This window comes from Triturus cristatus, chromosome 2_1, assembly GCF_964204655.1.
Source record: "Triturus cristatus chromosome 2_1, aTriCri1.1, whole genome shotgun sequence".
In the NCBI taxonomy this organism is placed as follows: Eukaryota; Metazoa; Chordata; class Amphibia; order Caudata; family Salamandridae; genus Triturus; species Triturus cristatus.
This window is the reverse complement of record NC_140581.1, coordinates 271,069,136-271,081,703: the sequence shown is the minus strand read 5'-3', so window position 1 is coordinate 271,081,703 and position 12,568 is coordinate 271,069,136. Positions and strand designations below refer to the sequence as shown.

At 46.5% G+C, this 12,568-nt stretch overlaps 1 protein-coding gene across 3 annotated transcripts in view; it reads left to right on the top strand.

Moving 5' to 3' along the window:
- NADK2 (NAD kinase 2, mitochondrial) overlaps nucleotides 1–12,568 on the top strand; it is a 690,519-nt gene that overhangs the window by 315,657 nt on the left and 362,294 nt on the right. For all 3 annotated transcript variants that reach the window (XM_085631046.1, XM_085631045.1, XM_085631044.1), the window contains exon 6: nucleotides 6,917–7,053. In XM_085631046.1, coding sequence (XP_085487172.1) covers nucleotides 6,917–7,053 — 137 coding nt within the window. The remainder of the gene's footprint in view (nucleotides 1–6,916; nucleotides 7,054–12,568) is intronic.

Here is a 12,568-nt window from a genome sequence, read left to right as displayed (position 1 = left end):
CACCATTTAAATAATGAGGCCGTGGCATGCGCGGCGTGCACCATTTAAGTTATGGGGAGGACGCAGCTGTGCGCACCATTTAATTAATGATTGATCTTCAATCATGAATTAAATGGTGCGTGCACAGACTGGAGGCTTGCTTGATGGCTCTGCTGAGACTGAGTGGGGGGGCCCCTGGAGCACAGGGGCTCCCCCACACCGCGGGGGGCCTGTGTTACTCCCCTGGAATAGGGAAGTATATAAACATCGAGGACAGAATATCGAATCCAAAACATCGAATGGCAAGTAAGTCTAGATTTTCTATACCCAACTCCACATATAAGTACCTGCGCAGTACAAGGTACACAGATGTGGAGTTGGGAATAGTGAATCTCTGCTTCCTCTATATGCACTCATCTTTTGCTATTTCGGTCTTCCACATTTTGTCCTGGATGGTATTGTATCTCGATATTCTGAGCCTCGATAATCATCTCATGTGTGCAGTCTGTTATATCACACAGTGGTAGTCACCCTGCACTTTCCGTTGAAAAAGCATTCTTTAAAATCTGTCTAACTTTTTTAATCCCTTGGACGGATTTGCACCAGCGTTAGCAGCTGCTTGAATAGTCAGCTAAAGTCCGGCAAGCCAATTTATGTATAGATCCATGATAAGGGATGGGAGGGTTTGATAACAGTTAAGGGTCGGTTGAAGAAAGTTGCGTTTTGCAGCTATCAGGCTTACTGACCAATTGGTGCAACTTCCTCCACGCTAACCCAATTACACACTTGACTTCAGTGATCAACTCAGCAGGATCCCCATGAGACCTCAGGCACTCTCCTCCTTCTCACAAGTGTTTTCTGGTCTTTGTAGTTAGACAGACACTGTTGCTCCTGATTCCAAAGTGAATGGTCTTGATTTTTTCAGTTTCACAATTGACACCAGGGATCTGGATATCATTGCAGTTGGTGGGTTCGGGGCAGGGGTGGACGTCTGTCGCCATGCGAGGGTCTCTTCTGTCCCAAAAGACAAGCTTCCATTTCTTATTTGCTCTCAATAGGACCTAATAAATGACTCTGCTTACCCCAGTTTCAGTCCAGTGCATGTTCAGTCAAAGCGGCAGCACATCTATTTTCTCAGGGCACCCCCTTCCTCTGGAAATCTGTCTGTCGTCTTGATCTGGACCATTTAATTTATAGCTTTGCTTCAAACAAATACGATCTAAGCTTAGATGAACCGGCCACTCTTTTCTCAAATTGCATTTTAATATTCCTCAAAGATGTACATACATACATACATACATACATACATACACATATATATATATATATATATATATATATATATATATATATATATATAAAGCTTTTTGTGGTCTATCTAATTAGTTGGTCACAGCGTAGTTATGGATGCTCGGAAAACAATGAATTAATTTCTGGATTCCTTTAGTTTATCTGTCACATGTTTTCCAAGCTGAATAAGTTTTTCAAATATATCTGCTGAGAAAGTCTTCCCGCTTACAACTAAATAATTGTATATGTTGAATCGATGAAACCTACTGAACTTTTTATAGAAACTAAAAAGAGAGGTAATATGGCTGCAAAGAGACTGTGCTTGCTACTAAGGCATTATACCAAGTGGGTGTAATGTTGCCTTCTGCCTATACTGCCACATTGTTGGGTGACCAGGTGTGTTTGTGCTCTCTTTGCGTCACTGTGGAAAATGGGAATAAACCACTCGCTGCCTACCAAAATCAAAAACCAAAACGGAGGTACTACCATTCCCAGTCTGCAACTGCAGGATCTAGGGCTTAATTTGCTGACTATCATGTCTGGCATACACAGCCTGCATGCAGGCTCTTTGGGCTAGAGGTCATATTATATTGGTTAGTACATGAGTAGTTCAACACAGAGGGTCACGCCGTTTCCTAAGCAAGATTCTGCTTATCTGTGGTAACTGAGCTTAATGTGCCGTGTATTTGTGATGTGCCCGCAAATGTCTTTATTTGGTAGTCTCATTGCAAGCTCTCAGATTTCTTGGTTTTGGGCTTTATTGCAGAGAAAGATTATCACAAAAATGTCTTCCTAAGCTGTCCTTGCATAATAGAAATGTTGCAAAATTACATTTTGTGATATTCCATCTGTCCTGGCAGTAAGAACTGAAATCTGTGCAAACCATATGCTACTAAATTTCCATGCTTGGGTGACCAGAGTGTCAGTATCTTTTTTTTTTTTTTTTCAACTCTTTATTTATTCATTAGGCATCAAAGAGAACATTACAGTCACACACCTGATCATATGCAAATTAGGCTAAAAAAACCATCATTATCTTGACATTGTACATTGGGTACCACCACATGTCCACATTAGCCCTTCCCTGCGCCAGGTCCCCGAGCGCCTGCCCAGTGATATGAGAGTGCCATCTGAGCAAGCAATCCCCCCACGGTGTCCCAATCAGGAAGCAGCACTTGTCTCCAAATTCCATCGTCGATCAGACCAATCCCTATTGTCCCTCCCCCCGTGCTCCCGGGGAGATCGCAACCCGGCCCCCAACAGCGGCAGAGTCGCCGCGCGACGCTCGCGCAAGGGAACTAGGGCATAGAGGGGGGGGACATCGCTGGCCGCGGCAGGGGACCCCCAAATGATATGATCCGTCCCAGGAGAAGCATTGCAGGGGGCGGACAGCCCATACGTCAAGCTGTCCGGGAAGGGTGCCCGAAAGACACACTCCCCCAGTGGACCCGGCCCTTGGGGAACTATCCTTCAGAGACAGTAGGGGGGGATATCTGATCCCTGTGTGCAGCGAGGTACCGCGTCAGGGGTCCCCATATGTCAGAGGGGCGAGAGGCAGATGGGAGCAGCTCAGAGTATAGAAGAACATTTTCCTGACAAGTGAGCAGATCTCGCAGCCATTCCTTCAATTTGGGACGTCTTCCCCCTTCCCCACCTGCACGCTATGCGACGTTTGGCCAGCAGCAGTGCACTAGTGACAAATCGGCGATCTGGTCTAGGTGTGTCTGGAGTGTAGCCCAACAGTGCCTGCAAAGGGGAGGGTAGTAGTGGGAAACCTAGCATTTCCCACAAAGCCGTGTAAACCTGGCTCCAGTACTCGTCCACGCTCGGGCACGTCCAGGCTAGATGTAGGAAGTCCGACCGGTGGGAGCGGCACCTTTCACAACGATCATCATCTCGTAGATGAAACCTATGCATACTTACCGGGGTGCAGTATAAGCGATGCAGAAACTTATAATGGAAGACTCGAACCTACTGCTAGAGGAGATCATTTCAGTTTGTAAGCAACAATACTCCCATTGATCGTCCGTGAGGGCAAGGCCCATCTCCGCCTCCCAGCCGGCACGGGACCCCACCACCCCCCTCTCAATATGATTATATAGTCGCTGATAGAGAGATGAGACAATGTGCGACGGGGAGGGGGAGCTAAGCATGTAGTGGAAAGGGTCCAAAACAGTAGGTTCATGCGGATATGCCGGCAGTATTTTCTGTAGAACATTGCGGAGTCGTACAAACGCGAAGACTTCCAGGGGGGTGGGGACATTGTCCCCGTAGAGGAGCGGGAGGTCACGGAACCTGCCCTCATGAAATAAGTCACCCCAGCTAGTAATTCCCATTTTTTGTTTTAATTGCTGAAACAGCCCGGGGGGGGGGGGGGGACCCCAGCCAGGACCACTCCCAACGGGATTGGGTCTGCCAACCAATGTTCGATCGCGGTCTCTGGCATGAAAGGGGAAGACCTATACCAATAGTACGCAAAATGTGCCTGTGCAGTTATAATAAAGTTCAAAGTCAGGAATATCAAATCCGCCTTGTATGTATGGGCGCGTGAGCACACTCCATTTTAGCCTCGGTCTTCCCAAGCCCCCCCCCCACCCCCACACCAAACGGATACGTTCAGATCGTAGTGCCCGAAAAAAATAGACACCCGGATGGAATGGTATATTTAGGAAGAAGTAGAGCAATTTAGGAAGTATATTCATCTTTATAAGTGAAGTCCGACCTGCCATGGTCAACCACCTAGTCACACTCGACCGTATAGTCTCAAGAGCCCCGCCATAATTCATACGCAACACCTCCTGCCGATCTCTAGACACCCACACTCCCAGGTACTTCACATCAGTTTCACGCCGTTCTAGTGGAAAGTCCAGAGGGACCCTATCAATACCATCCGTCAGAGGGAAGACCGCGGACTTGCCCCAATTTATGTGGATTCCGGAGTATAGTGCAAACCTCACGAATTCTCTAAGTATGGGGTTTAAATTGTCCCGGGGATGTTTGATGTATAACGTGAGGTCATCCGCGTATAAGGACAGCAAAATTTGCCGTCGTTGACACCGTAAGGACGCCGCCAGATAATTCTGCCGGAGACTGGACACCAATGGTTCTATCGCCAAGGTGAAGAGGAGTGGCGACAGCGGGCACCCCTGCCTGGTGCCCCTGGTGACCAGAAAAGGATCAGACACCCGACCATTAATGAGGACCCTTGCCAGTGGGCGATGATACAGAATGTGGATCCATCTGGAGAATGCCAGAGGCATACCCATGTTCCTCAGAATCAAGTGGAGGTAATCCCATTCAACCGAGTCAAATGCCTTGGTGGCATCAAGGAACACCGCCACCAGGGCCAGAGAGGGGTCAGCGTTCTGTAGGATCGAAAAAAGCGTCCGCAGATTATGGGACGTAGATCTGCCCGGGATAAACCCCGCCTGGTCCGGCAGAATCAAGTCCCTGATCAAGAGATTAACACGATTTGCCAAGACTTTGGCAAGGATCTTAACATCACAATTGAGAAGAGAGAGGGGCCTATAGGAGTCGCAGCAATCCGGGGGCTTCCCGGGCTTAAGAAGAGAGACAATTAGGGTCTCCGACATACTGGGTGGCAAGGAACCAGTCTCATTCGTCTCCTCAAATACCTCTTTTAGAACCGCCGCTACTGGATCTATGAAGGTTTTATAGTACTCAACAGAGAATCCGTCCAATCCCGGCGCCTTACCCGACGCCGTTTGCATTATGGCGTCTTTGATTTCGGCTATTCCGATGGGAGCCGCGGGGAATTCTCGCTGGGCATCAGAAAGCCAGCCTAGCGTGAGGTCCGACAGGTAGTCAGACATCTCTAACGGCGACTCTCGCTTGGACGTGTATAGGTTGGAGTGATGAGATACAAAGGCAGAAAGTATGGAATGTGTATCGCGAAGCGGTGTGCCATCTGAGGCTTTAACTTCCAGTATGTGACTAGCGCATCGCGGGGGACGAACCACTCCCGCCAAGAATCTACCGGGCCGCTCCCTCGTACAGTAAAGTATTTACCGCGAAAATGGACTTCCCTGTCCGCAGCAGCCCTATACTCTGAGTTTTGTGCGGTAGTCTACTTGTGCCTTGGGGTCATTCATGAAATTAGGGGCCGTCTCTAATGCATGTAGCTCACGTTCCAGGGAACCCAGCGTGGTGTGAAGCGAGAACAGGACCCCCGAACCTTTTGAAATGCATACTCCTTGCATGGTGGCCTTAAAGGCCTCCCACTCCGTCGCCACGCAGTCCACCGATCCCCTATTCCGATCCAGAAAGTCCGCGATCTCATCGGACATCTCAGACTTATACAGCTCATCTAAAAGGATATTAGGCTGCATGAGCCAGGGGAGTGGGGCCCCGACGAGGCCAGTCCTAGCCAGAGTGATCAGGACGGGAGGGTGATCCGAATGCGTGCGGGACAGGTGCTGGGCACATAGCAAAGAGGAACCCAAGCTTCTGGAGATTAAGATATAATCTAATCTAGCCCAAGTAGAGTGCGGCGCCGACCAGTGTGTTCCTTCTTTAACTCCTGGGTGAGCATGGCGCCAAGCATCGAGCAGCGCGTGATGGGCCATTAGATCAGACGGGTATGCCTGAGTGTGTATGCGATGTGTGGTGCCCGCATTAGACCGGTCCAGCGCAGGATTCAAAGTGGCATTAAAATCCCCTCCCCAGATTACGTGTGTGGACCCTATGTCTAATATCACCTCCCACAGGGAGATGAAGTGTGCAGGCTCGTCTGAGTTGGGTCCATAGGATGATACAATGGTAATGGTAGTAGCTCCCATCTGCCCCCAAACCACACAAGACCTCCCTCCCACATCAGTTTTTTCCCCCAAAGGCACAAATGGAGTATGCTTTTTAACTAATATGGCAGTGCCCCTGGAGTATGTCGAGTAGGAGGAGAATAGGGAGTACGCCGCCCACCGAGAAGCGAATGTCGGTAATCGGCGGGGGTCTGTGTGAGTTTCTTGCAACAACGCAATATGTATCTGCTGACGATCAAGGTAACCCAGGACCTGTCTGAGCTTACGCGGATCACCCAGCCCTCGTATGTTCCACGTTAGAACATTGACCCTACTATGTTGATCGCGTTGCGAAGGCTCACCCCCCTGTGCCATTACCCATAATTACGTCCAATAGTGACCACGGGCACGCCCCATGACCGACCCTCGCTCTCCGCGACCCAACCCCCCCCCCCCCCCCCCCCCCTGTGTGTTTATCATGCCGCACCACCCCTCTCGGAGCCCAGCACAGAGGCTGCCATGTATTGAAGCCAAGCGCGTGAGTGTGTGAGTTCCAACGCCCAAGTGTGTGTCTGCAGTTGCATTCCCCACCCATTCCCCTTCCATCCGACTTCCCCAACATGTCGGAGGAGTGTCAGTATCTTTTGTACGTTTTCCTTTTTAAGGCCTTCAAATCTTATTCCTGGTATTGAAAAAAAGCATAACTGTTGTATTTCGAAGGTTTGGTTTATTGTTGCATGCCATTGTGTTAATGTGTAGTTACTTTGGAACCCATCATATGTAGACTGAACTAAATTATGATGTTAGGTTTATTTTTCCATTTAACTAAACTCAAATGATCCATATGTGTGTTTTAGATATATGGCTTTATAATTCAGTTTTTTTCATAGGTGGCTGTGGCGTCAAAGGATCAGGCTGTACCTTGAAGGAACTGGCATAAATCTTACTCCTGTGGATTTGCATGAACAGCAGCTAAGTTTGGAACAGCATTACCGAGCGCATAGTCATGGAATTCTTCGCGAACATAGTAAGTTTAGAGTAAGGAAAGGATTTGTTTGGTTTTAGTTTACTAATGTTTGCAATCATACAATATTTAGTGTAAATCTAGCATTTAGACTGTTATTGCAATTGTACGTTAATGTGTTCTCTTAGTGTTATATGAATTAATGGTAGGTGATAAAAACATCCTTTCAGCAGTAAGGCCAGTGTAAGTCTGATACAGCATAAGTGATGAGGCCTAATGGAGGACAACTGATTGGAATCCCACTACCTAAATTGGAGGTCACAATTGCACCCATTTTCGTAAGGTCTGCAGATCCACCCCAGTCAAGATTGTCATCCTGTCCTCTTGTGCAACATCAGATTGTGACTGGTACAGTATTTCATACAAATACATGGAAAGCTTATTGCCAAAATAATCATTGATCATGTACCCATACCCATTCAGCTATCTGTAAAATTTTGAGCAGCCTCTCCAACCTATCTTAAGACCTTCCAGCAGACCTTCATCCTCTTTATTTTTTTTTTATATTTGCTACGTTCCATGTTGTGGTCCGCAGACTTTCTGTAAATCAGTAGCCTCACCAAATTCTTTAAGTCCCCTTTGGAACTTGCCAAGCAGAAAAGAGTTCATATTGTGAATGTAAAACCTCGATCGTCTGTCCTTGCAGATAAGTATGATTGGCAATGTGTTCTTATTAACAATATTTAGTGAGGAACTCCCCAAATTCCCTGCAAAATATTCATGTTAAACAATGTTCTGTTCATTTCTATACAGGACAATTGCAGAGCTAATTTGAACTAGGTTGTCAAACACATCATAAGTGGAGGAAAGCAGCAGTATGGGGGAAATTAAAACGAACAAGAAAATAACTGCTGCAGACGCCCTATTCTCTCGAAAGAGCAAAAAAGATGGCCAAAGCTATTAATTGAAAAAGCCAGGACTTCAAGAACTTTCTAAAAGATCTCAAATTAGACTCTGCTCACAATGTTTTAAGATAACAAGTTCAGAGCGTAGTGTCCGCAATGGAAACATTTCGATTTCCCATTAGTAACTATTCTTGTTTTTTAAATCAAAAGTAGAATTTGATTAGTAGATTTCATAGCCTGACTCCGGAGATACAAAATAAACATTGAGGCCAGAAACTAGGGATACTTTGCTTTGTGAACAATAGCTAAAGCTTTAAAGGAGACCTTGTAGTTTACGGGTAGCCAATGAATGGATCTTACCCTACGTGAAATATGTTTGCATCCGAAACATAGCAGGTAGTGGTATTTGGACCTATTGAAGATGTTGGAGGAGTTATCATGATTGGCTAAATATATTGAGTTGTTACAATGTAACTTAGATTGCATGAAATTATGTACAATTGGGCATCCTTGTAAGGCGGCAAAATAACCATCAGGAAAATCGCACCTACCTGGCTTGAGACTCTTGGTGACGGGACGGCAACGCTGTGGGTCTCCCCTGCCGCCGAGTAACACCGCCGGCCGCAATCGGGGGAGACTACAGCTCCCAGGCCACCTAGCGGCACTGACTACTTCCGCCCACCAGCGCGCCCGGAGGCGCATTAAAAGCGGAGGGTCCCTCCGCGTCGCGGGACGCGCGCGGGCGGCGCCGGGCGAAACCCGGGCACAGGGCGGGCCGTCTGTGGCCGTCAGGGGCAGGAAGAGGCAGGGCAGTGCCACACACTTTTCCACTTTCAACAGGACACTGCAAGGCAGAGGTACATCATACGTCAGCGACCATTGTTCATACGTAAACTCGCCCCTCACGGACCAGCTGCAGTTGTACTCTCCAGAAATATACTAGCTGTCAACATATCAGCCCGAGACTGTCGAGTTTGTATTCGCTGTAATTTAAGCTTGTTGAAACATGGAAAAACGCAAAAGCGCTGTGGGCACTCTCGATGCCTACTTATTGAGAGCAGAATCTCTCCTTGATCAAGAAATACTATCTACTGAAAGGAGGCTGTCCGTAGATCCAACTACCAGAGTACTTAGAATTCCTGATACCCTCAGGCCCTCCCCACCCAGAAATTCGCCTACCCCGCTATCTATCTCTGACCTTCCAGTCCCTACCCCTCAAAAATCCCCGGAGTGCATAGAATTATTGCCGAACCCCCCCCCCCCCCCCCCCCCCCCCCCCCAAAAATCAAAGGACCCTTAACTCGGGGGAAAATTAAATTAAAACAGATTAGTGGTAGAGGGGCACTCACAAAAAGCCGCTCTTACAAAGAGCGAAAGACCTTACTCCACCCAACCACTTGTACCATAGGCACACACACAGAGGAAAGCTACCAAAACGCCCCCGCTAAATTAGAAACCCTTGGTGCAATGATAGCGACCACATCTAAACAAAGCATAAAGTCCACACAAATAGTAGTGAATCAAGCAATAGAGGAGAAAATGGGTGAAATGATCTCCACGCTTTTCGCTGTTTTTGAAGATAAATTCGCCCAACTAGAGAAAATGGTACTTTAGGGCAGGCCACGACCAAATCTGCATACAGCACAGGCCGTTAACAAACAACCTATCCCCCAGGAGGCACAGCCCTCATCTTCCACACAAGGACATCCCATTAATCTCACTGAAAAAACCCCTATTCTTTCCACCACAGTTACAACGGTCAGTAATCAAAGCAAAAAGGGAGATACCAGACCAAATGTAGTAGTGGACAAACCGGCTAACTCTGGAGAAAGACTCCCAACAGGATAAACCAATTATTCAAAAACCCCGCCCAAAGGCAAATGAAGAACGCTTAAACCTACCGCCGGCTGCCTCTCCTTACGTTCTAGTCCTAACAGGCGTCCCATCCTTAAACAAAGGCTCAAATGAATCATGGGTTTCACTCAGAAACAAGGTCACAGACTGGTTCTTTAAACATACTTACTTTCACCCAAATCATATAAACCAGATTTTGATGGTCAGGAGAGTGGGCTGTATTGGCGATTCCCAGAAAACAATCGCCGGTGATTGTATAGTAGTAAACTTTAAATCACCTGGTCTCGTGCGCTCCCTTCTTAGGATTTACAGGGGAAAAATACATGAAAACACAGTAATCAAATTAGAGCCACTTGATTCTTTTTATTATACGCAACCAACTAACGCCCATAGAAGGAATGGATGTATCCTCACACAAAACAGGTTTGAACTATTTACAACCCTGGAGGAGGTGGACTGACAACTAACACCGACAGACAACCCTATTTCTATAATCGCAAATCAAAAATACACCTCAGTTCAAAATTATCCTGTCTCTAAACATAGTCAGGTCAATAGTATGCCACGTCCTGCTTTCCGCCACCTTGCGCCAACAGCTTTAAGAGGGGATCCCCTTATCTCAAAATCTAATAGCGTACTAGATGGCATACCCCCTATCATAGATGGACAACACAACACGGGTAACACCAGCCCACTCAAGGACCCTCTCGTAGCTAAATTAAACGTTCAAACAATCCCCAACAATCTAAACATTAAAAATATCCCGAAGGGCCTAGACCTAAATATAATCTTCTGGAACGTATCGGGCCTCCGGTCAAAGGTCAACAACGAAGGGTGGTTGAACTTCATAAAAGAAAATGATATTGTCTCCATACAGGAGACATGGGCAACCACACCCATCCATCTAAATGGTTTCAAAACTTTTTTTAGCCCAGCCCTGGCCTCAACCTCAGGCAGAGCAAAAGGTGGATTAGTGACCTATGTAACAAACCTAATCCCTACTTTAGAAGTCAAAGCTCTCAAAAACGAGACACACTACCAAATACTACGAGTAATACTAACAAGGTCGTCACCCATCTTGATAACCAATATATATAACAACCTTACAGATGTAAAATTCAAGGAGGTTATAAAAGAAATTCGTCACTTTCTATCAGAACAAATCACTCATAATACAGGGAAAGAACCAATACTAATATGGGGAGGAGACTTTAATCTCACAATATGTGAGAATAGATGCAATGGTAAATGCAGTTACACAGATCATCTCAACAATAACATCACTCATTTTTCTCATTCCCAGAAGGGGCTGCTTTTGAATGAGACGATGATCCTTCTCCAATTAGCCTTCGCTAACGAACTGCTCGACTCCCCAGTTGCCTTTGCCCCAAATTTTAATGGCAGAGGACTATCTTCCTGCATTGACTTTATTCTGATAGGAAATAACTCCTCAGAGTCAATTACAGCGGTCACTACTCACGACTGCGCGTTCAGCGATCATTTCCCACTGTCCATTACTATCGGAACTACTGCCCCACAAAAAAAGGCACAAACACTATATCAAGAAGACATTATTTCATTGTCACGATTAAATGTCTATGCACTCAAATGGTCTTACATTGATCCTATAGCTTTCTTAGAAACCATACTCAAAGCGGCTCATCCAGCTTTCTCCGTATGCTTAACGGATACCTCATCTCCTTGTGAGATCATAACAAATTATGATAAAATAATATTGGAAGTTAAGAATGCCTTGACAGTGAAGCCCAACGGCCAGAAGAAAATAAAAATGAACTCTAAGTTCCGGTGGTTTAATTCAGCCTGTACCTTAGCACATAAAATACTTTAAAAAGCCTTACACAAATCCCCAAGGGTAGCTACAGAGGTCTCACAAGCCAGGAAAACATATAACAAAACACTAACATCTAGGAAGAAAGAACTCAGAGGCACATTGGACCGCCCTTCACGATAGCTGTAATAACAAAGATTCGGCTACCTTTTGGGAGATTGTCAACTCCTCGTTCCTCACAGGCTCTAGAGATCGTGGACAAATTGAAACAACCATAACAGAACAAGAGTGGATAAACCACTTTTCAGAAATATTCTCAATTCCCGAGGGGACAAACCGTCACACTTATATCTCCCCAACTGAATCGACAGATCCATTAGAACTGGATTTCAACCTCTCCGAGGTTAAGTTGGCACTAAATAAAAGTAGATCGGGAAAGGCCCTGGGCCCTGACGGGGTCCCTATGGACCTCTATAAATCGAATATCGATCTCTGGGCCCCCCTACTACTTAAAGTCCTAGTGGCAATGGGAAAGGTAGGCCTACCTGACTCCTGGTCGGGCTCTATTCTAGTCCCTATTTTTAAAAAGGGCAACAAACAGCCCAACGTGCTACCGACCCATATCCCTACTGGACTCTTTAGGAAAAATAGCAGGAAGAATCCTCCTGGCACGATTACAAGATTGGGCGGAAACAAAAAACATACTATCTGATCTCCAATTTGGCTTCAGGGAGGGAAGAGCCACCATTGAACAGGTCTTAAACCTTACTCTCTTGAGAGGGAAGTATGTCCAGGCAAAGGGTGGCAGCCTTTGCTTGGCATACGTAGATCTCTCCGCAGCCATTGACTGCGTGGCCCATAACAAGCTGTGGAGCATAATGACTGAAATGGGAGCCGATACCAACCTGGTTAATTATATTAGGGAAATCTACTCAAACGCAACCACAAGAGTGAGATATGGCACAGGGGGGCAACTGACGTCACCATTTGGGGTTGAGCGGGGTGTTAGGCAAGGCTGTGTCCTGGCTCC